The sequence below is a fragment of the Oncorhynchus keta genome, chromosome 21, assembly GCF_023373465.1.
Source record: "Oncorhynchus keta strain PuntledgeMale-10-30-2019 chromosome 21, Oket_V2, whole genome shotgun sequence".
NCBI classification, from domain to species: Eukaryota; Metazoa; Chordata; class Actinopteri; order Salmoniformes; family Salmonidae; genus Oncorhynchus; species Oncorhynchus keta.
The window spans coordinates 29,249,486-29,277,399 of record NC_068441.1 but is presented as its reverse complement, the minus strand read 5'-3'; the positions used below and the strand labels follow the sequence as shown (position 1 = coordinate 29,277,399).

Genomic DNA, 27,914 nt, shown 5'->3' with positions numbered 1-27,914 from the left:
ACTTTCTGAAGCGGAAGCAACCTAGGTGCTGTCCCCCGACCAGATAATGCGAGAGTGCGACTTCAATGAGTGTGTGGTGATGTTCTTAATTGACGGAGTTAAAGGGAGCAGTTCTTCAAAGGGGACAGCTTTCATTGAACTTTAATTAAAATACTTTGAATCGTAACTCTCCACTATTTAGAACGAAGATGCGACGATGACCCAATCTCGGCCAAACGAGTTCATTGCTCCACCGGAGTGTCCTGTTTTTGAGCCCACTTGGGAGGAATTTGCCGACCCATTTGCGTATATCAACAAAATACGACCTATTGCAGAGAAAACTGGCATCTGCAAGGTCCGACCGCCGAAGGTGAGTGTCTTTAATTAGGGTAAAATTTCAAACTCCGAGTGAAAACATTTTCTAACTGTTGTTGACATTTGTGGTCGTTTAGTTATCTTTTTAGACATATTTTCAACATGGCGGATTGCGGCTTGAATTGAATTGCCAGCTTCTATGCGAGCGTAGGTTGTGTGTGCCTCTGTGTAGGTGTGCAAGTACACGCCCAGTGATCTCTGTGCAGACAGACTCGCGACAAAGTTATAAAGTATCGCTTATGTTCCATAGAACGTTCAACCCTAGTACAATGCATCTCTCGAGGCTTTTGGTTAAATTGATGGGTGACAAGGTTGGTTACCTTTTCTCTTCCCGGGAGTTGTTCATTGTAAAATGATACGGAAATAAGACAAATCACCAAGTCACTTTAATGCCTTCCAGCTTGTTATCAATTCAATTTTCGAATGTGAAATTGTAAAATATGTGTAATATATCAGACCATATTGCATTTTATATTCGCTTGTATTGACAACACAATGTTTTGATGCTGGATTTCCGTGTGACAGCTACGTGCACAATGACGATCTCTTTATGGAGTGTGATTCGTTGGAAAGGAAAACCGATTAGTTGGTGAGGAAACTGCATTGTTGACTACAGTGCTGCAATTTTCATAATGGGTTTACTTGTTTCTTGAACATGGGGGAGGAAGGTTCCTGGTTTTGTATTGGTCTGAATTACTTGTGACATTTCATGCTTTCAGCCCATTGCTTATTTGACCAGATTAGGTAATGGTGAGCACCGAGCGCCCTTAAATTTCAAGGGTATTAGGGACAGTTTATTGTGCTGACTGAAATGTTGTTGCCTCTTGCCTACACAACCTAGATTATTTGATCATAACTGAGAGTGGGGCGGATTTTTAGAGGCCTGTATGTTGTAGGCCTGCTGAGAAGACTCTTCTAGCTTGTTAATGTCCTCCATGTTGTCTTTGTGGTTGGGTGTCGACTGGATTGTGTACCAAGTGGATTTTCATTGGAGTGTAGTAACATTTATATGAAAGAATATTACAATTTTTGTTAAGTATAATTTATAATTAATCTGTGAAAATATGTACCGCTTTTCCAATGGTAACCAAAGGGTTTTACTTGAAGGGCTGGCCTCTGAACATTGGTTATCAAAACAAATACCTCAAAGTAGCCTAGGTATTGAAGACTTGGTGCAGTCAAAGTGATTATTATTTTTTTTTTTTTTTTTTACATTTCCACACTGAGGTTGGAATAATGTTGTGAAAATGATAATGCCCATTTGTGAAAGAGCTGTTTGAAAATACAGCCTAAAATTTCAGCCAATTTGGTGGGATGAAGTTTTGACCTGCCTGGTGGTAAATTAGTTAAATCCAATACAGCCATGTTTTCTTTCAATATCAAATCATTTCTGGGTAACAATTAAGCAAATTACTGTGTGTTCAATTAAAATGGTCAAAAATGAACATTGCTTCTTAGTAAAGAGCTGTATATCAATCAAGAATATTGCTTGGACTATCTTAGCTGTTATTGGCAGAGGTTTGCAACTCTTTATTGGTCTATCAACTAATGGACCACCTGGTGATGTCACCAGTCAACTCCATCCCACCAAAACAGGCTGAAATGTCAGGCGGTCTTCTCAAACAGCTCTTAAAGGGCATTATCATTATTTTTGTTTCTTTTTGACCATTTTAATTAAAAACAATCATGGTAAGCTACCTAATTGTTACCCAGAAATTATTTGATATTGAGAAAGTTCGCATTGGACCTTTTTTGAAGACACACTATGTAGAAATCGCTCTGCCATTTCCTGGGTGCTAAAATTTGAATAGTTTGCCTAATTTCAGTTTGAAACACAACAAGCATAGTGTAAGGAATCGTTGTACCATCTAAACCACTGAAATATATTTTCCATAAATATAGTATTTTCAGATGTTATGAAGCTTGTACAAAACCGAAAGTAAAAGACTCAAACTCAAGACCCGGAAGCATAGAAATACTGCACATAGAACAGATCTACTGCTTCATAGACTTGCTTTCAATGAGAGACAGAATGAGTTATATCTATTTGAATTTGGTCGGTCGCCCAAAAAAGTTACATTTACAGGGGTTGGTTGTTAAGCGACAAATGACGTATGCACAGCCATGGGGCATAACGGAAGAAGTTGGCTTAGATTGGATACAAAATATAGCTTACATGTTGTCAACAATGTATATTGAAAACAGAAATGCATTTGCACAATGACCACTTGTTGTCAAATACATCATTACAGTTGTTGGTTAGCTAGTTAGCACATTTTTGCCATATTAGCATTGCCATGAATTCAGTCCAAAGGCTTCAAAACAACAAGCTGAATTGAGACATTTACAATTGGTTATCTTGCACAGCAATTGTGTAATCTGAAATGTTGTGTTCATACAACACTGGATTAACATACAAATATGCACTCCAGATCACTCTGGAGCTGTGCCTACTGTAGGTATTCTAATGATGGCTGAATTTGGCTAGCCGTTCAGAGGATGGAAGTTGTTTGTGCAGAATGGGAGTGGTTATGCAATGGGCCTGTCTGTTGTCGTTGCTCAAATACTCCACAAAGGGACTGGTGTAAATACAGCCAGAGCTGTTGTTTCATAAGCCATGCTCCCATCTGGGCCGTGCACTGCAGACGAAGAGTGCAGAGTCAAAGGGTAATCTATGGAGGCCAAATTTATGGTGGTCTTATCAATTCCCCGGCCACAGGGATCCATACCCCCCACCCTCCAGCATTTTTTGATAACTGCACTTTGACTGACTCGTCCACATTCCCAGCTGGATCACTTCTCAGCCTGAGGTGTCAGTTAGGTCTTCTTCTTTAGGTAGTTGGGTTTTAGGATGGACTCTTCCACTTTTGATCAAAAAGGGTTTTGCCCTATTTGTCACTTGGAATGAATTTGCCAAATCGCTGTGAGATAGAGGCTAGTGCTTGTGTAGCATATTTAAAATTATACTTTTCTGTGTTCCTGAGTTATTATGCACATTCAAACAGGAATGCTGGCACTCCGATGCCATGCAAGGTCACAGAGACTGTGTAGTCTCCAAAGATAAGGAGGCTGTAGTGACCTTAACGTTCTATCTGCACCACAGTTTCTCCTGATGATTCCAGTCAAACAGCCTCTCTCTTTCTACATTGTAGAGTAAGAGTGAAGACATCAAAACTATGAAAAAGCACACATGGAATCATGTAGTAACCAAAAACGTGTTAAACTAATGAAAATGAGTTTCTTCAAATAGCCAACCTTTGCCTTAATAGCTTTGCACACTCTTGGCATTCTCTCAACTAGCTTCACCTGGAATGGTTTTCCAACAGTCTTGAAGGAGTTCTCACATGCAGAGCACTTGTTGGCTGCTTTTCCTTCACTCTACGGCCCAACTCATGCCAGATCATCTCAATTTGGTTGAGGTCGGGAAATTGTGGCGGCAAGGTCATCTGATGCAGCACTCCATCACTCTCTTTGGCAAAATAACCCTTCACAGCCTGGAGGTGTGTTTTGGGTCATTGTTCTGTTGGAAAACTGATAGTCCCACTAAGCGCAAATGAGATGGGATGGTGTGGTAGCCATGCTGGTTCAGTGTTCCTTGAATTTGAAATAAATCCAACAGTGTCACCAGCAAAGCACCCCCACACCATAACACCACCTCCATGTTTTACGGTGGGAAATGCACGTGCCGATCATCCATTTACCCACACTGCGTCTCACAAAGGCACAGCGTTTGGAACCAAGAATCTCATATTTGGACTCCAGACGAAAGGACATATTTCCACCGTTCTATTGTCCATTGCTTGTTTCTTGGCCCAAGCAAGTTTATTCTTCCTATTGGTGTCCTTTAGTAGTGGTTTCTTTGCAGCAATTTGACCTTGAAGGCCTGATTCATGCAGTCTCCTCTCAACAGTTGATGTGTCTGTTACTTGAGCACTGTGAAGCATTTATTTAGGCTGAAATTTCTGAGGCTGTTAACTAATGAACTTGTCCTCTGCAGCAGAGGTAACTCTGGGTTTTCCTTTTCTGTGGAGTTCCTTGTGAGAGCCAGTTTCATCATAGCACTTAATGGTTTTTGTGATTGTACAGCCATGGCCAAAAGTATTGAGAATGACACAAATATTGTGTCTTTAGAAATTTGTCAGATGTTACTATGAAATACTGAAGTATAATTACAAGCATTTCATAAGTGCCAACGTCTTTTATTGACAATTACATGAAGTTGATGCAAAGAGTCAATATTTGCAGTGTTGACCCTTGTTTTTTAAGACCCCTGCAATCTGCCCTGGCATGCTGTCAATTAACTTCTGGGCCACATCCTGATTGATGGCAGCCCATTCTTGCATAATCAATGCTTGGAGTTTGTCAGAATTTGTGGGTTTTGTTTGTCCACCCACCTCTTGAGGATTGACCACAAGTTCTCAATGGGATTAAGGTCTGGGAAGTTTCCTGGCCATGGACCCAAAATATCGATGTTTTGTTCCCCGAGCCACTTAGTTATCACTTTTGGAGCAAGGTGCTCCATCATGCTGGAAAAGTCATTGTTCCTCACCAAAAGGTTCCTGGATGGTTGGGAGAAGTTGCTCTTGGTACCATTCTTTATTCATGGCTGTGTTTTTAGGCAAAATTGTGAGTGAGCCCACTCCCTTGGCTGAGAAGCAACCCCACACATGAATGGTCTCAGGATGCTTTACTGTTGGCATGACACAGGACTGATGGTAGCGCTCACCTTGTCTTCTCTGGGAAAAGCTCTTTTAGGGATGCCCCAAACAATCGGAAAGGGGATTCATCAGAGAAAATGACTTTACCCCAGTCCTCAGCAGTCCAATCCCTGTACCTTTTGCAGAATATCAGTCTGTCCCTGATGTTTTTCCTGGAGAGAAGTGGCTTCTTTGCTGCCTTCACACCAGGTCATGCTCCATCTTTGCCTCACTGTGGGTGCAGATGCACTCACACCTGCCTGCTGCCATTCCTGAGCAAACTCTGTACTGGTGGTTCCCCGATCCCGCAGCTGAATCTACTTTAGGAGATAGTCCTGGCGCTTGCTGGACTTTCATGGGCGCCCTGAAGCCACCTTAACAACAATTGAACCGCTCTCCTTGAAGTTCTTGATGACCCGATAAATGGTTGATTTAGGTGCAATCTTACTGGCAGCAATATCCTTTTCTAAAGCCCTTTTTCGTGCAAAGCAATGATGACGGCACATGTTTCCTTGCAAGTAACCATGGTTGACAGAGGAAGAACAATGATTCCAAGCACCACCCTCCTTTTGAAGCTTCCAGTCTGTTATTCGAACAGGCAAGTCAAGTTTAACTAGGCAAGTCAGTTAAGAACAAATTCTTATTTTCAATGACGGCCTAGGAACAGTTAACTGCCTGTTCAGGGGCAGAATGATAGATTTGTACCTTGTCAGCTCGGGGGTTTGAACTTGCAACCTTCCGGTTACTAGTCCAACGCTCTAACCACTAGGCTACTCTGCCGCCCCCCTCTAGCCTTGGCCTCGTCAACATTCACACCTGTGTTAACGAGGGAATCACTGACATGTCAGCTGGTCCTTTTGTGGCAGGGCTGAAATGCAGTGGAAATGTTTTTGGGGTATTCAGTTCATTTGCATGGCGAAGAGGGACTTTTAATTGCAATTCATCTGATCACTCTTCATAACATTCTGGAGTATATGCAAATTGCCATCATACAAACTGAGGCAGCAGACTTTGTGAAAATTAATTTTTGTGTTTCTCAACTTTTGGCCACGACTTGATGAAACTTTCAAAGTTCTTAATTTCCCAATTGATTGGCTCAAAAGCATTAAGAAGGAAATAAATTCCACAAACTAACTTTTAAGAAGGCACACCTTTTATTAATTGAAATGCATTCCAGGTGACTACCTCATGAAGATGGTTGAGAGAATGCCAGGAGTGTGCAAAGCTGTCAAGGCAAAGGGTGGCTATTTGAAGATTGTCAAATATCTAAAATTATTTGTTTAACAATTATTTTTGTTTACTACATGATTCTGTGTTTTTTTCATAGTTCTGATTGTCTTCACATTTTTTTTCAATGTAGAAAATAGTCAAAAAGAACATCCTTGAATCAGTAGGTGTTCTAAGATTTTTGCTCCATTTTACTCAGGTTTGATTGGCATTTAGCCAAGTGTTTAGTCGGAAGAGTGTAACAGAGGACATCTCAAATATGGATTTAGACTAAAGATGAACAGCCTACATTACTTTATGTATGGAACATGGCCTACGATGTCACAATGTTTCTAAACGGTGCAGTTTAGATGACTTAAATAGACATGTATTCAAATACAGCATAGAATGTGGCTCAACTGATAATGATTCTTCAAAATGGAGGATGAGCTATGAAAAATGTGAGTGACTCCTCAGTCAGTTTGACAAGATGGTGTTGTTTACTCCTGCAGGAATGGCAGCCACCGTTTGCGTGTGATGTGGACAGACTGCACTTCACTCCCCGGATCCAGAGACTTAATGAATTGGAGGTATGTTCATTTGACTATTTAACTGGTTTATCCATACAGTACTGCTTTTTAATAATAGTATATCTAGTTACCGTTATTATGAGAGACTGAATACGTACGTAAGCAAGGTTTTTTTTTATTTTGAATATGTGGATGACTTTTTTCAAAATGAAAGTTATTTTGGGGGTTTTGGCCTTTCTTGTACATTGTCTCAATCCACATTATTATCCTACTCTTTTAAGTGGTAAAGAAATAAAAGAAAATGGACAAATAAACACATTAGTCAGATTAAGCCTAAAGAATTAGCTAAGGTGACTCAGAAGGCTACATTGATACATTTGTCTGTAGAACAGTGGCTTCAACAGGCTTATAACACCCAGCAGCAGGGTGTCTTTTGAAGCCAGAGTGCTCCCTGGCCCCTGAAGTATGCCTTGTAGAGAAAGTTGATTACCTCAAGTCAAAGGTCACTGGTACCTAGACCTTCTTTAACCCCCCCTTTTGATACAAGTTTGGGTTGTATCCATATTGCCATAACTTAATACTGTGCCTGTGCTATACCGGTGCTGCATGCGATTACCGGTGCTGCTCATAAGGGCCGCTATTGTTTTGTTTGTTTGGTAAACCCCGCCCCAAGAAATGCTAACCTACTAAGGAATACCCATACTGAATTCTAACGCTCGCATGCAAAATTAAATTGCAAGGACAGACAACCCGGCTCATAAAGTTAAGTATCTCAAAAGGCTACTCAGTTTAAGCATACACAAAACAAATATTAGTCAGCCGGGATCTTAATCCAGGAGGGGATTGTCTCTGCTTTTACCAAGATTCAAGAAGCTTGTGAGCATTAGTAGTGAATTTCATGCAAGTGTATCTTCATCACCTCACTTAAGTTGCACTGCAGGAGTGACTCACCTCACCCCTTATACACTGATTTTTACAAGGCCATATTGGGTAAAATGCAATTTTCTCTTTTTTTAATCAGGTCGGTAAATAAATATCAATTACGGTCCCATTCTCATTTGCTTCTAACAGTATCAAAAATTAGAACAGGTCATGGTAGAATTAGTTTTAGTTACTCCGTGATCCTGGATTTTTTTTATTTGATCTAGTTTCGTTGGTGGAGTTGAAACATTTGATCGACATATTTACCATGGAGTGTAATTGTCTTTAGGTCAGCTGTTTTTTTAGTCAAGACTTTTGTGTTTTTTAACGTAATATGTCATTTTTGTACTGTGTGTTTATAGTTTTGTTTAATCCTGTGTTAGTCTGAAGTTGTTTTGTCTGAAATGTTGTTCCCCCTGCTGCTATTGTATCATAAATGTTATCTCTCTGAGAGAAACATGTATAAATAAAGCTTAAATAAAAAAAATCAAAAGGGGCTCGATCAGCTGTTTTGGTGGAACTACCAGTAAATGTAATAGTGAAAAGTAACATGTGGAATGAACAGCACAATCTGCTTTATCCTTTAACCTAGTGCACAACTTGACTACGGGTATTTATTTAAAAGTACAAATATCGAAATCTAGTAAACTAGCATTCGTATCAACGGTATTTAAAATCATACCGTGGGTATTTAAAAAAAAAATACCCCGCTATATCGCCTAACCTTAATGTCCTGTCATCTGCACTTAAGTAGCACAGCATGGGATGAATTATTTTAGAAACAATTGCTTTTTGTTTTTTTCTTTTATGTTGGTGATGTGTAAAATGGACCATGTCTTGTGTTGATGTTGAGTAGGCTCAAACCAGAGTCAAGCTCAACTTCCTGGATCAAATCGCAAAGTTCTGGGAGCTACAAGGGTGCACCCTGAAAATCCCTCATGTGGAAAGAAAGAATCTGGACCTGTACCAACTCAACAAGGTATGTAGCTACAACTTCTGGCACACCCTGGATGCAGGAAACTGGCCAGCTTTTCTTGGATATGAACCAGGGGGCGTTTGTGTTGTACACTTATATACTCATGGGAGCTCTATATGCTTCTTATTGTGCTATGTTTACACATTTGTAAACACTCACAGTAAAGGTCATTGATTGGCATCCTTTCTTTCCCAGTTGGTGAACGATGATGGGGGATTTGACGCGGTTTGCAGAGAGAGACGCTGGTCTAAGATAGCCCTAAAGATGGGCTTTGCTCCAGGCAAGGCCATAGGCTCTCATCTGCGCTCTCACTATGAGAGGATCCTCTACCCCTACAACCTGTTCCAGACTGGAGCCAACCTTCTGGTGAGTTAGATGGGTCGCTCTCTCTCAGCAGATGGCACTCTGCTCTGGGCTGTTTACTAGTGTGCTCTTATTTCGAGTTGAGGACTAACATGCTGAACACACCGGTCGTGTCGCGTGTGCTTCAAAATAAATTTACACGTTATTCAATCGTTTCACCCGTGGCAATGAGCGTCTGTGTTGCCAGGCGCAAAAATAGATGATTCAATTTGTGACGCAGGTCCTGCCTCTCCCATCTTCTCATTGGTTTTTAGGAACATGTATCCACGTGGGTGATTGAAAGATGAACTGAGGTCGGTTGTGGTAATGCACCTTATTATGAAAGTTAGTTGCCAATCACCATATAAAGTCCAAAGAAGAATAAGAAGCCTAGAAGGAGGAGAGATGTCTAGAAATGATGCGGTTGACTGTTTTATGTGTGGATTAATTGTCAGAGTAGAGGACCTTGTACATTTCAGGTCAAATAACTCAATGTTTATATCCCATGACAAATTAGCCAGCAACTGCAAGCTAGCTAGCTAAATTGCCATAAATGTTTAATGCTTTTTGACCTGTCCCCAAATGAATATAATTGGTTCAGAGTTTGTTTTGATATTTCAACCTGTGTGTTGTGATCTTGTTTGTTGTGGGGGGACAATGGCACATGCGGAGGTCTGGTTTGGGCATGGTGTAGGAGGTTGTGCTGCGTCAAAGGTGTAGACATTGTCCATAGCGAAATGGCAGGTGTGTTTGTATATATATGTATGCATGTTTTAGCTGTTGAGAGAGTTTATTTTCCATTAAATATCTGCTCAAGATGGAAGCAGGGTCAACTTTATAAATGGGTCAACTGAACAAATATTTGGCAGTTATTATTTCCTGCATTAAGTGACTCGTCACTTCCTGCTCTGTCTGTATGTAGAGCATCACCCTAAATTAAGCTAATACCAGACAATCTCATTATTAACTGTCCTACTACTGCAGAGAAGGCACGTCAGAAGTGAACTGGCACTCACATGGCCTCTTTTCCACACTACTCTGTAAGTTTGATATTTGGCCAGCGATTCAGTAAGTCTTAACTGCAGTAGATCTGCTTTGTTCCTTGGTATAACGAGGAGTTAAAGGAGCCTGGGTTTTGCACACAAATTGAGTTATATGCCAGATGAAGCCTGGGACTTTTAAAAAGCATGACTTGAATCCTGACAACAAACTGGCAACAAGCCAACCATTTTTTTAGCAAGCTCTCCTCCCCATTGGGTTATTTTTGTAGAACTTAGTACCGGTTTCCTCTTTCCGTGTTTATTTTATTGAAGGCCTCAGTTGTCTCTTGCAGCTTCTCTGATTGTACCTTGGGGCCCTGGTTGGGCTTTGTGGTTAGCAGCAGCTCATCCTCTCTCCACAGTGCTGCATGCCTCTCTCTCAGCCTGCTGGCGTTGACCTACCCTGATCCCCTCCCCTTTCACCCTCCTCCCTCTCGCCCCGCCCTCCCTGTGTAGAGGCCTAGCTGTCTCTGGCCTGGCTGCTGCCCTTGCACTGTCCTCCTGATACACCAGAGACAGCAGAGCGTCAGTGTTCCCAACCCCCACCTCACCTCAGTGTTGCTGCCTGTCTTCCTCTTTGTCATGTGAGTGGTGTCAACAGAAAGACCAGAGACCCATGTGTTGATCTTGCGAGACAAAAACAAGTATCAACAGTTGAAGTTTGAATTCGAAGGTTGAATTTATTATCAAGCCATGGTATTCAACAACTATTACAATTATTTTGTTCAAAGGCAACAATGAAAGATTGGAAATCAAACCCCCAAAGGAACTGTTAGACAACTAAGCACCTAAACAACCACATGGCCCTGCCTCGGTTTATAGATGCCTAGTTTGTTCTTGGCAAATGGAATTTGTCACAGCATAATAGGAGTGACAAGGAGCAAGTAAAGCACTTTATTTTGTCATTCATCAGAATGATTGTCATTTGCCTTGATTGATATCTGTGAAAATGTGTTACATTTCTACATGCCCACTCACTCCCCCATGTCTCCCCTACAGAAGCCTACCCTGACCAATGACACCAAGGATACAGACTACATCCCCCATGACCTGCCCCAGCGCCAGTCTGTCCAGCCCCTGGAGACTTGCAGCATCGCTCGCAGAGCCAAGCGCATGAGAGCTGAGGTGAACCTCTTCCAGGGTCCACATAAGTAAACGTTCTACCTCCGTCTGTGGCTCTGGTTCCCCATAAGTCACAATTCTAACCCACATTAGTTCCCGGGAACCTAATAAGACCTCTTTATCCGAGTCATTGTGTGACAAGTCCAGTAGCACAATTTACCAATGCAGACAAGCGGCGGTTCACAGCTTTGAGTGTGTTTCTGTATATTGATCAAAAGAGCCGGTGTGTGTGCAGTGGTGACCTCGAGAAAAATATGTTGCTTTTTCTTCATCTCCTGTCGTAGTCCACGTGGCATGAACCCCTCCCTTTTCTCCCCTCTCTCTGACAGGGAGGCTGTATGAAGACTGAGACAGCGGAGGACTGTGAGAACCGGCCCAACCTGAGGAGGAGGATGGGTTCCTATGTGGCCAAGCCAGAGCCACAGCTTGGTAAACACAGTCCCTTGGCAGTCTTGTGAAATAATGTAATTTTTTTTCATGAACAAATGAAAATGTTTCTCTGGTTTAATTTAAGTTTAGATAATTATTAGATTTGAAATCTATATAAGAACAGGGTTGTGTTGATATGAATACATACTGTATGCACTGGCCTCCATTAACCATGTGATGTCTTTCAGTGCTAGTGAAACCTGTTGAGGTGAAACTGGAACTCACTGAGCACGAGGATCCAATAACAAGTGACAAAGAAAGCGTGTTTAGTAAAAAAAACGACCCTGCGGTGAGAAAAATACGTTTATATGCTGAGCTAATCAAGGCTAATTGTCTCTTCATTATGACTATGATAATAATCCTAATGGATAGCATTTATTCAGGTCTCTCACAAAAGTACAAATGATTGAGTTCTTAACTAACCATTAAAATGTAAACTCATCCCATCCACCCACCTGGGTGCCATTTTTACTGATTATTGGATAAGAAACCTCATTGTCTGTCTCTGTCTGTCTCAGGTGGATCAGTACATGTGTCTGGTGTGTGGTAGCGGGAGCGAAGAGGACCGCCTGCTGCTGTGTGATGGCTGTGATGACAGCTACCACACCTTCTGTCTGATCCCGCCCCTGCATGATGTCCCCAAAGGAGACTGGAGATGCCCCAAGTGCCTGGCTCAGGTGACAGACATGCTCCCGCTCTCCCCCAGCCCCAATTACCGTACTACACTGTCACTCTGTAAACTCCACACACCCCATCCACTGGGGATACTGAATACAGAAGCAGCAGTCGACTCTTATTAAAGCTAAACAAAAGCATGCTAAACCTCTATTTTGTGGTTCTTATTTACCGGAGCTTCTCAGTAGAATCCTACTCCTGTTGGTGTTCGGCTATTATAACTTCATGTTGATATTAGCTACATTAGTGCTTCTCATCCTTGTCTTCCCTACAGGAGTGTGGCAAACCCCAGGTAGCCTTTGGCTTTGAGCAGGCTGGCAGGGACTACTCTCTACGCACTTTTGGGGACATGGCTGACTCCTTCAAGTCAGACTATTTCAACATGCCAGTTCATGTAAGTTTGAAAGCAGACGTACTGTCCTCATCAGTGTTATGTTCAGCAGGGACAAAACAGGAAAATGTTCCTATTAGACAAGTTTTAAGATGGAACCTAGTGTCATTGTGCCTACTTAACCCCCACCTGATATAAGCTGTATTATACTTAACTCAGCCTGTAGTTGAAATGAGTTGAGGTAATGGTTTTTCTGTCTCTCTGTTTGTCAGATGGTTCCCACAGAGCTGGTGGAGAAGGAGTTCTGGCGACTGGTCAGCACCATTGAGGAGGACGTCACTGTGGAGTATGGAGCAGACATTGCCTCCAAGGAGTTTGGGAGCGGCTTCCCCATCAGGGGTGGACGATTCCATGTCTCCCCTGAGGATGAGGTACACAAAGGCTCTACTCTTACAACTTAACATATCCTAGATATTGGGATGATTCTGAAGTTGACTGTACCACAACATCATGGCAACAGTACACAATTTCAGACCAAGAGAACTGTTGTGGAAAACTCTCGCAAATAGTTATATAGCTCAAAACCCCCATATATCTATGCTCTTAGAGACAGCGGAAGCACTTGTGGCTTATATTTAAGGTGATATTGGAGTTCTACAGGAGATTAAGCCCTAGCCAATATCACCCGCAGTTGAGTCGAGCCTTAACTTGTACTTAACTTGTCTCTGACCCATAGGATTACCTGAGCAGTGGCTGGAACCTGAACAACATGCCCGTGATAGACTCCTCGGTGCTGACTCATGTTACGGCTGACATCTGTGGGATGAAGTTACCCTGGCTGTATGTGGGCATGTGCTTCTCCTCCTTCTGCTGGCACATTGAGGACCACTGGAGCTACTCCATCAACTACTTGCACTGGTACATAAAGGCTGCCCCACAGGCCACTAGTATGGGACTGGAGTTTTACCTGACCTTGTAACTGGACCAGAAAAATCTCCTGGCCCGTGGTATAATGCACTGTATAGGTCAAAGCAAATGGCCTCTGCTTCTTTCATTTTGAGGAATCTTGTCAAACCCAATTGCTTGCTTAGTATTGGAGTTAGTTTATTAGTTTATTGGTTGACATGGTATTAAACACAAGAATACTCTTCAATCTTCAAAGTGATCAAATCAAATATAAATAAGTATATATAAAGCGCTTCTTACATTAGCTGATATCTCAAAGTGCTCTACAGAAACCCAGCCTAAAACCCCAAACAACAAGCAATGCAGGTGTAGAAGCACAGTGGCTAGGAAAAACTCCCTAGGAAGAAACCGAGAGAGGAACCAGGCTATGAGGGGTGGCCATTCCTCTTCTGGCTGTGCCAGGTGGAGATTATAACAGAACGTGGCCAAGATGTTGAAATGTTCATAAATGACCGGCAGGGTCAAATAATAATTATCACAGTGGTTGTCGAGGGTGCAACAGGTCAGCACCTCAGGAGTAAATTTGATTGGGCTTTTCATAGCCGACCATTAAGAGTATCTCTACCGCTCCTGCAGTCTCTAGAGAGTTGAAAACAGCAGGTCTGGGACAGGTAGCACGTCTGGTGAACAGGTCAGGGTTCCATAGCCGCAGGCAGAACAGTTGAAACTGGAGCAGCAGCACGGCCAGGTGAACTGGGGACAGCATGGAGTCATCAGGCCAGGTAGTCCTGAGGCATGGTCCTAGGGCTCAGGTCCTCAGAGGGAGAGCGAGGTAGCGAGAACTTAAATTCACACAGGACACCGGATAAGACAGGAGAAATACTCCAGATATAACAGACTGACCCTAGCCCCCTCACACAAACTACTGCAGCATAAATACTGGAGGCTGAGATAGGAGGGGTCGGGAAACACTGTGGCCCCGTCCGACAATACCCCCGGACAGGGCCAAACAGGTAAGATATAACCCCACCCACTTTGCCAAAGCACATCACCCACAACACTAGAGGGATATCAACAACCAACTATCCATCCTGAGACAAGGCCAAGTATAGCCCACAAAGATCTCTGCCACGGCACAACCCGAGAGGGGGGGGGGCGCCAACACAGACAAGAAGATCATGTCAGTGACTCAACCCACTCAAGTGACGCACCCCTTATAGGGACGGCTTAGAAGAGCACCAGTAAGCCAGTGACTCAGCCCTTGTAATAGGGTTAGAGGCAGAGAATCCCAGTGGAGAGAGGGGAACTGGCCAGGCAGAGACTGCAAGGGTGGTTTGTTGCTCCAGAGCCTTTCCGTTCAACTTCACACTTCTGGGCCAGACTACACTCAATCATAGGACCTACTGAAGAGATGAGTCTTCAATAAAGACTTAAAAGCTGAGACTGAGTCTGCGTGTCTCACATGGGTAGGCAGACCATTCCATAAAAATGGAGCTCTATAGGAGAAAGCCCTGCCTCCAGTTGTTTGCTTAGCAATTCTAGGGACAGTTAGGAGGCCTGCGTCTTGTGACCGTAGCGTACGTGTAGGTATGTACGGCAGGACCAAATCGGAAAGATGGGTAGGAGCAAGCCCATGTAATGCATTGTAGGTTAGCAGTAAAACCTTGAAATCACCTCTAGCCTTAACAGGAAGCTAGTGTAGAGAGGCTAGCATTGGAGTAATATGATCACATTTTTTGGTACTTGTCAAGCTTCTAGCAGCTGTGTTTAGCACTAACTGAAGTTGATTTAGTGCTTTATCCGGAAAGTAGACCATTACAGTAGTCTAACCTAGAAGTGACAAAAGCATGGAATAATTTTTATGCATCAATTTGGACAAAGTTTCTGATTTTTGCAATGTTATGTAGATGAGGAAAAGCTGTCCTTGAAACAGTGTTGATATGTTCGTCAAATGGGAGATCAGGGTCCAGAGAAAAGCAGAGGTCCTTCAGTTTTATTTGAGAGGACTGTACAACTATCAAGATTAATTTTCAGATTCAACAGAACTCTTTGTTTCTTGGGACCTATAACAAGCATCTCTGTTTGGTCCGAGTGTAAAAGTAGAACATTTGCAGCCATCCACTTCCTTATGTCTGAAACACAGGCTTCCAGCGAAGGCAATTTTGGTGCATCTGCATAGCAGTGCAAGTGAACATTGTGTTTCCGAATGACCTCATCAAGAGGTAGAATGTAGATTGAAAACAATAGTGGTCCTAAAACAGAACCTTGAGGAACACCGACATTTACAGTTGATTTGTCAGAGGACAACCATCTACAGAGACAAACGGATATCTTTCCGACAGATAAGATCTAAACCAGGCCAGAACTTCTCCGTGTAGACCAATTTGGGTTTCCAATCTCTCCAAAAGAATGTGGTGATCGATGGTATGAAAAGCAGCACTAAGGTCTAGGAGGACCGATGCAGAGCCTCGCCATTAAAAGGTAATTTGCCACCTTCACAAGTGCAGTCTCAGTGCTATGATGGGGTCTAAAACCAGACTGAAGCGTTTCGTATACAACAGCTTTTTCTAACGTTTTTGAGAGGAATGGGAGATTCAAAATAGGCCAATTTAGTTTTTTATATTTTCTGGGTCAAGGAGTGACAACAGATAGTGTTTATGACAAACTGGCATATGTCCTCAGGGGAGAGCCCAAGACGTGGTACGGCGCTCCGGGGTATGCTGCGGAGAAGCTGGAGGGGGTGATGAAGAAACTGGCCCCCGAGCTGTTCGAATCTCAGCCTGACCTTCTGCACCAGCTGGTCACCATCATGAACCCCAACACACTCATGAACCACGGTGTTCCCGTAAGTACCAAACGCGCCCCCACACACACACACGCTGTGAGTATAGTTATAGTTTTACCATAACTTCATACCCGCTCTTCTCTAGATCTATCGCACCAATCAGTGCGCTGGCGAGTTTGTCATCACTTTCCCTAGAGCCTACCACAGTGGATTTAACCAGGGTTTCAACTTTGCTGAGGCTGTCAACTTCTGCACGATGGACTGGGTATGATGATTTGAAGTACCTCAATAGCATACATAAGCTAATAATTGAATAACTGGAAGGTGTTTCTATTGAGCAGTGGTCATTACACCTGGTCCTGGAGAGCTACATGATGTACAGGTTTATCATGGTCTGGATGAACAATACATTTGCTCAATCAGGTGTGTTAATGCTGGGCTTGAACAAGAGGCTGTATACCTTGTCGCTCTTTGGATCAAGTTAGAGTATTACTGATGTAACCAGCACTGTATACAGCTCAGCTCGATAGTGTTAAATGAATAGTACAGTTTCAACCCAAAGCCTTGTGCTCTGTCATTTCAGATGCCCATGGGCCGCATGTGTGTGGACCACTACCGACAGCTGGACAGGTACTGTGTCTTCTCCCACGACGAGATGGTCTGCAAAATGGCATCCAAGGCAGACACCATGGACGTGGCCCTGGCCTCGGCCGTGCAGAGGGATATGGCCGTCATGCTCCATGAGGAGGACAAGCTGAGGGACAAAGTCAGCAAGATGGTGAGAGGCCTCTCATGCTGGCACACATTAATTTGATTTTTGAATATCAATGTTTTTTTCCTTCTGGTTTCAAATTGACCAATACTGTGCCCCTGTTCAAAGACATTCCATTCAAAGCATCTTAGTTGTAATTGGACAACATCCTTAGAGAAGCAAATGGCCACAGTTAACTTTGCTCCAATAGTGTCTTTCCCTGTATTATCCATGTTTCTCCTAGTATGACACTACTGGTGTGGGTGTCTGTGTGATCTGACACTACTAATCTGTGGGTGTGTTTTATGACACTACTCCTCTGTCTGTGTCCCCAGGGCGTGCAGCAGTCCCAGCAGGTGGAGTACGACCTGCTGCCAGACGAGGAGCGCCAGTGTTCCAGGTGCAGGACCACCTGCTACCTGTCTGCCCTCACCTGTCCCTGTAACCCTGGCCAGCTAGTGTGTCTGCACCACGCCCAAAACCTCTGCTCCTGCTCCCCCAACAACCTCACACTCAAGTAGGTCTATCAACAGCTAAGTTCATGCTAAATGCCCACATTAAAATGTTTACATTCATCCCTCATTACGTACATCCCACATTGTACAGAAACGGGCAATCAACAGTAGCTCATGTTAATATTGCCATTAGTTTTTCAGATCCAATGCATGAATTATAACACTTGTTTTGCAGTTTCATTGAAATGCCCCTTTAAGAACATCTATCAACTTAAAGCAAGGGTCAAATTCAAAGTGTGCAGCATTGAAATGTCTAAAGGCCTTCTAGAACCTTCTGATGAGAAACAAACGCGTGTCACCTGACCAGAAAATAAACAGTTGTGACAGCTGTTACTCAGCCAAGATTCCAGAAACATTATAGACCTGTGTTTACCTGGTTGTGTGTCTACAGCTTCAGGTTTACCATGGCTGAGCTCTACCCCATGATGGAAGCAGTCACACTGCGTGCCGAGTCCTACACAGGCTGGGTCTCGCATGTCACTAACATACTGGAGGCGAAACAAGACAAGAAAAGCAGTAAGTACTAATCCTAAGTAGGATACCTCTTTGGGTTCAGGCGTCAATGGAATTGAAATTGGTCATAACATAACACAAACTTACTGTTGCTTATTTGCATAACCCCAAGTGGACAGGATGTTCTCAAATGTGTTATGGAATGTTTTTTTTTAACTTCTCTTCACCCTTTGTCTAATTAAACACATAATACCAGAATAGACTAGAGTATTTTCTACCCTTTGCTAATAGTACAGTTCACTTGATCATTGGACCATGATTCTTTGGATGCATTGATGACTGTGTCTAAAGCAGTGTTCTGAAGCACTGTTTGTTTGTGTTCAGGCTTGGAGGTGCTGAGGTCACTGGTGGAGGATGCGGAGGTGAAGCAGTTCCCTCAGAGTGACCTCTTACGGCAGCTCTGCACTGTTACCCTGGATGCTGAGAAGTGTGCCGTGGTGGCCCAGCAACTGCTCAATGGGAAAAGGCAGACCAGGTGTGCTACACACACAATTTCTATTATTGTATTATTATTATTTATGTTTTTATTCACCTTTATTTAACCAGGTAGGAAAGTTGAGAACAAGTTTTCATTTACAACTGTGACCTGGCCAAGATAAAGCAAAGCAGTGCGACACAAACAGTTACACATGGAATAAACAAAAGTACAGTCAATAACACAATAGAACAATCTATATACAGTGTGTGCAAATGGAGTAAGGAGGCAAGGCAATAAATAAGCCATAATAGCGGAATAATTACAAGTTGTGCAGATGATGATGTGCAAGTAGAATACTGGTGTGTAAAAGAGCAAAAACAGTAAATAAAAACAATATGGGGATGAGGTAGGTAGTTGTATGGGCTATTTTAGCTGGGCTGTGTATAGCTGCAGTGATCGGTAAGCTGTTCTGACAGCTGATGCTTAAAGTCAGTGAGGGAGATCGATGTCTCCCAACATCAGTGATTTTTGCAAATAGTTCCAGTCATTGGCAGGAGAGAACTGGAAGGAAAGGCAGCCAAAGGAGGAGGTGTTGGCTTTGGGGATTACCAGTGAGATATAACTGCTGGATACTTTCTGAAGTTGAAATCCTTTACCACTTCTAATTTTCGTATTGCTAGCGACATGGTTAGCCAAATAGTCCTAACTAAGTGGCTGTTCCACTGGATGTCATAAGGTGAATGCACCAATTTGTAAGTCGCTCTGGATAAGAGCGTCTGCTAAATGACTTAAATGTAATGCGCAAAGCAATAATGTGCCCTAGTGAAAATAATTTCAGCTTTTGTGCTCTGTAGGCTAGCTTTGTCTCTGATCTTTAGTGTGTTGTTGTCAGGTATCGTTCAGGTGGAGGGAAGTCCCAGAGCCAGAACCTGTTGACGGTGGAGGAGCTCAGGGCGTTTGTCAGGCAGCTGCACAAGCTGCCCTGCAGCATCCGCCAGGCCCCCTTACTCAAGGTACAACTATAGGGCCAGAATATATCCACTACCATCAGTGACAATTCCTGTGTTCCTCTCTTCGCTATCACACCTTTCTCCGCTCAGCACATTCTTGATTAGTTGATGATGCACTAGGCTGGGAGTCTGTGGCAGAAGCCTACGTCCGGCTCAGTGATCTTTCAGGACCAGGATAACACTGAACAAAACAACAGCGTTCATTGATTGACCCTTTTACTTGTTTGTATTTCCCCCAGGACCTGCTTACCCGCGTGGATGACTTCCAGCAGTGCAGCGAGCGGCTCCTCTGTGACGAGGCCCCCAGCCCAGCGGAGCTGCAGAGCCTGCTGGACGTGAGCCTGAGCCTGGATGTGGAGCTACCCCAGCTAAGCCTGCTCAGGGAGAGGCTGGAGCAGGCGCGCTGGCTGGAGGTGGTTCAGGGAGCCAGCAGCCAGCCCCACAGCCTCTGTCTGGACACCATGCGGAGGCTGATAGACCAGGGGGTGGGTCTGGCCTCGCATGCCTCGGTGGAGAGGGCCATGGCGCGCCTGCAGGAGCTGCTTACAATGTCTGAGCACTGGGAGGAGCGGGCTCTCAGCCTGATGGAGACTAGGTGAGAGAAGGGAGGAGGAGAGCGCCTTAGACAGTACTGTAGTTGAGTATGCAAGTTGACCAGTTCTATCCTACATGAGACGATGTACAGGAAAAACTCTTGGTTCAGTAGTTGTCACCTTTCATCCTAGCTGTAGTAATGGTCTACAGCCATGTCTCAGGTCGACTCCTTTTCTAACTTGAGTAATACAAAAACTTTAATAGTAAAGCCATAGACATAATATTTTCATTAGGAAATGGTTACGAGATGCACAAAACAAGATGTTTAAAATAGAATGAGATGTAAAACCAAATAAAGCACACTGACATAGTTCATAGTAAATATGTAGCACTGACACCTAGTTCATAGTAAATATGTAGCACTGACACCTACCTACCTTGCGAAAAGCTGCTTAGAAGTTCAGCCAGCAGAGAGTGAAAAGTGCAAGGTTTGCATTTGGAGTTGAAAGCTGCTCACTGATGGATTAACTATATCAGTGGGTTGGGACAATGCTCTGCTCAGCTGGCTCACATAACAGTTTATACACAGGCTCTAGTTGCAGAGCTGGCTCACACAACAGTTTATACACAGGCTCTAGTTGCAGAGCTGGCTCCCACAACAGTTTATACACAGGCTCTAGTTGCAGAGCTGTCTCACACAACAGTTTATACACAGGCTCTAGTTGCAGAGCTGTCTCACACAACAGTTTATACACAGGCTCTAGTTGCAGAGCTGGCTCACACAACAGTTTATACACAGGCTCTAGTTGCAGAGCTGGCTCACACAACAGTTTATACACAGGCTCTAGTTGCAGAGCTGGCTCACACAACAGTTTATACACAGGCTCTAGTTGCAGAGCTGGCTCACACAACAGTTTATACACAGGCTCTAGTTGCAGAGCTGGCTCACACAACAGTTTATACACAGGCTCTAGTTGCAGAGCTGGCTCCACAACAGTTTATACACAGGCTCTCAGTTTATACACAGGCTCTAGCAGAGCTGGCTCACACAACAGTTTATACAGGCTTATAGAGCACAGGCTCTAGTTGCAGAGCTGTCTCACACAACAGTTTATACACAGGCTCTAGTTGCAGAGCTGTCTCACACAACAGTTTATACACAGGCTCTAGTTGCAGAGCTGGCTCCCACAACAGTTTATACACAGGCTCTAGTTGCAGAGCTGGCTCCCATTGCTATGAGGGTAAACTGTGCTGGTCTCCTGTATTGAAGCATCTTAGACTATAAGGTCTTATTTGAGAACTCTGAACTTTTTGAAATAGAGAAGTTATGTACAGAACACTAATTCCACTGTCCATAAGCAACATTGCGTCAGAGGTGGTTTATTCTATTGGTTCGGTTCGTTCTCTTCAGACATGCTGAAATGTAACTCCTCATAGTGCTAAAGTGCGATTGAAAAATATCTTCTCGCTCAAGGCATTCAGATTGTTAAACAGCCACCACTAGCACAGAGGCGGCCTACCTACAGACTTGATATCATAGGACACTTTAATAAATGCAAGTGCAATTTGGGGCGGCAGGGTAGCCTAGTGGTTAGCGCGTTAGACTAGTAACCGAAAGGTTGCAAGTTCAAATCCCCAAGCTGACAAGGTACAAATCTGTCATTCGGCCCCTGAACAGGCAGTTAACCCACTGTTCCTATGCCGTCATTGAAAATAAGAATTTGTTTTTAACTGACTTGCCTAGTTAAATAAATGTAAAATATATATATTTTTTTAAATGGAACACTCGTCACTTTAATAAGAATGTTTACATATCTCGCATTATGGATTTTAAATATGTATATACTGTATCCTTCACTATCAATTCTTACTATATATTGGATCTTAGCTGCTCTCGCTGTGCATCCATATATTTTATATTTATATTTTCTCATTCCTTTACTAGATTGTGTGTGTTAGGTTTTGTTGTGGAATTGTTAATGTTACCTGTTAGATACTGCTGCACTGTCAGAACTAGAAGCACAAGCACTTCACTACACTCTCAATAACATCTGCTAACCATGTGTATGTGACCAATAACATTTGATTTGAAGTAACAAGTAATAAGTGACCACTGGAGCCATATGAACTGTGGGGTGTTGTGAAAGGTGTTGACAAAACTTGACACTAAAGATAAAAGCAGTACTGAGTCCACTTGTGTTTTTAAGCCTAGCTTGTATTTTGTCCAGGCCCTGTCACTGTGTGGAAACTCTTGAGGCAGCTCTGCAGGAGGTGGCTAGTATCCCTGCTTATCTGCCCAACTGTCTGCTGCTGAAGGACACAGTGGACCAGGCTAAAGACTGGCTTCAGGAAACAGACACCCTGCAGGTAGGAGGCTCTTAGTGTGTGTCCCAAGTGGCACCCTACTCCCTATCTAGTGCACTACTTTTGAACAGAGCCTTGGTCAAATGTAGTGCACCAGGAAGGGAATATAGCCTAACATTCTAATTTATTAACCCAAGTAATTGGGACATCTCTGAATATAGACCTGTCCTATATTGTGATCTTTTTTAAACAACTGCTTCTGGTATGCGACTGAAAATACAAGTTGGGAAAGGGGAAAAAAGCCAGACTGCTTATAAGTGTGTGTTTGTGTGTAGCTGGGAGGCCGTATCCCTGTGCTGGATACCCTGACTGACCTGGTGTCCCGGGCCAAGACCATCCCTGTCTGGCTGGACCCTCTGGCTCGACTGGAGGCTCTGGTCTCTGACGTGCAGGCCTGGAAGGAGAGCGCCGCCAAAACCTTTCTAATGAAGAATTCCCCTTACTCCCTGCTGGAGGTAAACTACCTACAACAATCTAATGCCGAAACACATAATCAGACACCTTAGGGGTTGTTTCACTAAATAGTCAGTCTGTACCCCAAATGGCACCCTATTCCCTTTATAGTGCATCACTTTTGACCAGACTCCTATGGGTGCTGTGATGATACTGTAATCTGTGCAGGATTCAACTCAAATCTCCTGACTGAATCTTTGGTTAAAATGTCGCTACGGGTGAGATGTTTTGCACTAAGTTGCCAAATAGTTGTGGAGGCAAGCCCAGTATTGGGTAGATTAGTTTAAAATTAAACCTGCCATACATACCTCTTGCTGAATGTATTATTTAATGGATTTGTTTTATTTCAGTGCTGATAATGTTGTTAATTTTATCCTGAGTTTTTTGGGATTTGGCTCATTGTCTCTGTCTGTTTTAGGTGCTGTGCCCCCGGTGTGAGGCTGGGACGGGGTCTCAGAAGTCAAAGTCTAAAAGGGCGAAGGATGTGGCCCAGTGCAACAAGAGAAATGGAACTTGGCTGGACTGCCTGAGTGATGTGGAGAAGGCCCTCTCAGAGAGCAAGGACTCCGCCTCTGCTGTACGTGCTGCTCTTACTCAGTCTGTCTAGGGACATGTTTTTATTTACCAAAAGCAGACCATTGAACTTACTTATTTAACTTCCAACATATTCTAAAGACACCCAACTATCGCAATCAGTGAAGCCTTCACATTGATATGAGCACCCATGGTATGAAGGTGCATATCATTAAATGTATGGTTTGATACAGTATTGTAATTCCATATACTATGACTGTAAGTTACTGTTTGGTTAGATGTATGTTGCGGTAGTAAGTATTGTGTTTTGTCATGCCAACCTGTGCTGGTTCCCCTTTCTGTAGATGGCCACTCTAGCCGAGGTACGTCAGAAGGAGATGGAGAATCTGCTGGCTCTCAGGGCCTCAAATGAGTCCAAGCTCCTCCAAGCGGGCGACTGCGGGGCGTTGAGGGTGTGCGTGTGCCACAATGCCCCGTTGGGCGCCATGCTGCAGTGCGAGCTCTGCAGTGACACCTTTCACCGCAGCTGTGTCTCAGGCACCAACCAGGACCCCCGACCCAACCAGGCCTGGCTGTGTCCCCATTGCCGGCGCTCTGAAAAGCCACCTCTGGACCGGGTGCTTCCCCTGCTCGCCTCCCTGCAGCGCATCAGGGTGCGGCTGCCTGAGGGAGATGCCCTACGCTTCCTCATCGAGAGGACAGTCCGCTGGCAGCACCGCATGCAGCAGGCCTCCGCAGAGGGGGTGCTGGGGGTGGCTCTGATGACATCACATCAGCGCTGGGGCTCATCCAGTCCCACCTCGGCTCCATCTCAGGAACCATACAGCGCATCATTTTACATGGATCACCAGTGCATTCCTCTGCAGGGTCCGTGTCAGGCCAGCAACATCTAATATCTCAACCTCTCATAACAATTCACATTTTTATCAAATTTCTATCAATGTCTAACACATAAAATGTATGTTCACAGAATACAAAAAATGAACTATTCCTTTTTAAGGGCTGTGTTGAACTGTGTTATTGGTGTGTGTTTCAGGACTGAGCCCTGAGCTGGAGGAGCTGATGGTGGAGGGCTTCCTGCTGCAGGTGACTCTGCCTGAGACCCAGCAGTTGTACATGTCCCTCACCAGACTGGACTCCCACAACCTCACAGACAGCCCCTCTCCCAAGCACAGCACAGAGCAGGACCAACACCAGCACAACCCTCAGGGAGGGAGCCCCCCTCACAACCAGGTAACATACTAGTCTACTACTGTGAGGCTCAGATAGCAGGTCAACCACTTGATTAAAGGGTTGTTTTGATGTATTTGAGACGTTTCTGAACATTTGCTCACATTTGTTGAACTTTTTAAAAATGATTTTGAATGAATCTATTTGGGTGAAAAATAATATAAGATCTGCGCTGGATCCCAGAAGATGCCACTTAAAAGCATTAATTAAAACACTTATTTTCAGTGGTCCACGATGGTAAAACAAACCTCTAATGATTGTAAAAGACTAAGTTTAAAAAACATAACATTTTAAACAAAATTACATTCATACATACAAAAACATTTACATTCATACAAAAACATTTACATTCATGTGTGTGACTTAAATGCGTGTTTACTGTTTTCACCAGAACGGAGTAGCCTGTCTCAAGAAGGAGGCTGTGAACGGCAAGCGGACCAAGCGGTGCATGGAGAAGGAGGGCTCCGAGCCCAAGGACAAAGCCAAGAAGCCCCGCAAGAAGAAGCCCAAGATGAACAAGGAGAGGAGTCAGGAGGCCAAGGGGACCTGTTCACCCACCGCCACTAACCCTGACCTCTCCCTTTCAGACTCTGATGAAGACTTCACCCTGTGTGCTGCACCGTGGTGCAGAGAGCCAGAGGGGAAACAGGTTAGCATTAAACCCCCCTCCACCTTATTATGTTGTGGGTCATTTCAGTGTGTTTTCCCAAACATCACATTGTTTTAACAATTAGACTATTAAACTTATTGTAGTATATTGAAAATAGTATGTAGTATGATTTGTATTAAAGGAAGATTCCACTTTCAAAATACAGATATACAGCCGGTATGATGCATTTTGCGTCTTATGATGCTGCGTTGTGCATTATATTTCCCCTCTGTTTTTCTCAGGTGAATTGGGTCCAGTGTGATGGCAGCTGCCAGCAGTGGTTCCACCAGATCTGTGTGGGAGTGTCTGCAGAGCAGGCAGAGAAAGAGGACTACATCTGTATCAGCTGCACACAGCCAGACCACACCAGGGAGTGAAGACCAGTTTTGAAGGATCATCAGTTTTAGTTTAGTCACAGCTCTGGGTGTATAACCACCCAGTTATTTCCCTTCCCCATTCTCAGCTATGCTCTGGCCCCACCGCCTCATTGACCTTCCTGATCTAGCTCTACTTGGTGACAACAGTGCTCCTTCCTCCTCCTTCCCAGCCCAAACAGCTTTTCAGAGCGATTGAGACTCTTCCATCTCTGTTTTGTTATAGTGGCTGGCTTTATACAGCCAATCAACTTAATCTTTCCAATCATCAGCGACATGATGCAGATTGTACTGCGCGAGGTTCCAACTGTTTACGAAGCAGAATAAAGTGGAGGAAACGGGACATTTTCACTTGACTGACTTTACTTGCATGTGTATTAAGACAACGCAGGGATTTTTCAACCAGAAGAAGTCAATTGGACAACATTTTTGGAACCCAGTTTTTGTACATGCATCTGAACAACAATGTGAACCCTTTTTCTTCTCTTGTAGAGCTAATATTATTTATCTGAGCAATAACTGAATTGTTAATTTGAGTTCAGTTTGTCTGAGCTATGTTTGTGCTTAGAAATGGTTCTATACTATAGAACGCCCTTGTAGGTTGAAAGTGATTTGACTTGCGACATGGCTAACATAAGGAACTGTGTGAATTAACTGCCACGGGTATCATTCAACTTTTTTCCTCCTTCGGGTAAATATGATTAATGCGTTGCAGTTTGCATAAGAAATAAAATAATTTGTTCCCACAAGTATGTTGTCTGTAATTTTCTCAGTGTAGAAGCTATCCTCAAGTAGGCATTTAATATCTGTGAGTCCCATGGACAAGAATATTTAATTATCTGAAGAATAACGGGATTATAATGGCAGAGAATAATAATCCACTGGTGTACTGAGTGGGCTAAACATGATATTTGCTACTTTCAATAAAATATGTAGGATTATATAATCCAAAACTATTTTTAACTCCTACTGTACATGTCAACAAGCCCTACTGTTAACATTCTAATCTTCCAATAAAATACTACAAATTGTGTTATTCAGTTCGCTCTGATGCTTGCCTATTTCTTTCCATATTTGTATCTAAATAAATGCAACAATTCATAAGGAAATCAGTCAAATTGAATTGAATTCATTAAGCCCTAATCCATGAATCCATGGATTTCACATGACTGGGAATACAGAGATGCATCTGTTGGTCATAGTTTTTTAAAAAGGTAGAGGGGTGTGGATCAGAACCAGTCAGTATCTGGTGTGACCATTTTCCTCATGCAGCTCGACATCTCCTTCGCATAGAGTTGATCAGGCTATAGAATGTTGTCCCAGTCCTCTTTAATGGCTGTGCGAAGTTGATGGATATTGGCAGGAACTGGAACATGCTATCGATGAAGAGTATCCCAAACATGCTCATTGGGTGACATGTCTGGTGAATATGCAGGCCATGGAAGAACTGGGACATTTTCAGCTTCCAGAAATTGTGTGCAGATCCTTGTGACATGGGGCTTTGCATTATCCTGAAACGTGTCGTGCCATTCAGCCGCCGCCATCAACAATGGGCCCTCAGGAGCTCATCACGGTATCTCTGTGCATTGAAATTGCCATCGACAAAATGCAATTGTGTTCATTGTGTCTAGTTTGTCTGCCCATACCATAACCCCACCATGGGCACTCTGTTCATAACGTTGACACCACCAAAATGTTCACCCACACGTCTACCATGTGACCAGTACATATGAAACCAGGATTAATTTGTGAAGAGCACACTTCGCCAGTGGCCATCGAAGGTGAGCATTTGCCCACTGAAGACAACACCGAACTGCAGTTAGGTCAAGTCCCTGGTGAGGACGGCGAGCATGCAGATGCGCTTCCCTGAGACAGTTTGACAGGTTGTGCAGAATTGATTTGGTTGTGCAAACCCAGTTTCATCGGCTGTCTGGTTGGCTGGTCTCAGACAATCATGCAGGTGAAGAAGCTGGATGGTGAAGGTCCTGGGCTGGCTTGGTTACACGTGGTCTACGGTTGTGAGGCCGGTTGGACATATTGCCAAATTCTCTAAAACTACATTGGAGGTGGCTTGTGGTAGATAAATTAACATTCAATTCACTGGCAACAGCTCTGGTGGACATTCCTGCAGTCAGTATGCCAATTGCACACTCCCTCAACTTGAGACATCTGTGGCATTGTCTTGTGACAACTGTGAACTTTTATTGTCCCAAACAAGGTGTCCCTGTGTAATGATCATGCTGTTTAATGAGTTT

General features: G+C 43.6%; 1 protein-coding gene across 1 annotated transcript; it reads left to right on the top strand.

Moving 5' to 3' along the window:
• The first annotated feature begins 29 nt into the window (after nucleotides 1-29).
• On the top strand, nucleotides 30-26,699 carry LOC118400407 (lysine-specific demethylase 5B-like). Its single transcript, XM_035797253.2, has 26 exons — nucleotides 30-349; nucleotides 6,770-6,847; nucleotides 8,565-8,687; nucleotides 8,880-9,050; nucleotides 11,066-11,191; nucleotides 11,518-11,617; nucleotides 11,806-11,906; nucleotides 12,136-12,294; nucleotides 12,567-12,686; nucleotides 12,896-13,054; nucleotides 13,360-13,541; nucleotides 16,212-16,374; nucleotides 16,460-16,579; nucleotides 16,898-17,092; nucleotides 17,401-17,582; nucleotides 17,972-18,096; nucleotides 18,418-18,568; nucleotides 19,404-19,524; nucleotides 19,761-20,116; nucleotides 22,284-22,422; nucleotides 22,695-22,874; nucleotides 23,291-23,449; nucleotides 23,751-24,273; nucleotides 24,443-24,639; nucleotides 25,028-25,285; nucleotides 25,528-26,699. The coding sequence occupies exons 1-26, from the start codon at nucleotides 197-199 to the stop codon at nucleotides 25,660-25,662; spliced, it is 4,476 nt and encodes a 1,491-aa protein (XP_035653146.1). The 5' UTR covers nucleotides 30-196; the 3' UTR covers nucleotides 25,663-26,699.
• The last annotated feature ends 1,215 nt before the right edge of the window (nucleotides 26,700-27,914 follow it).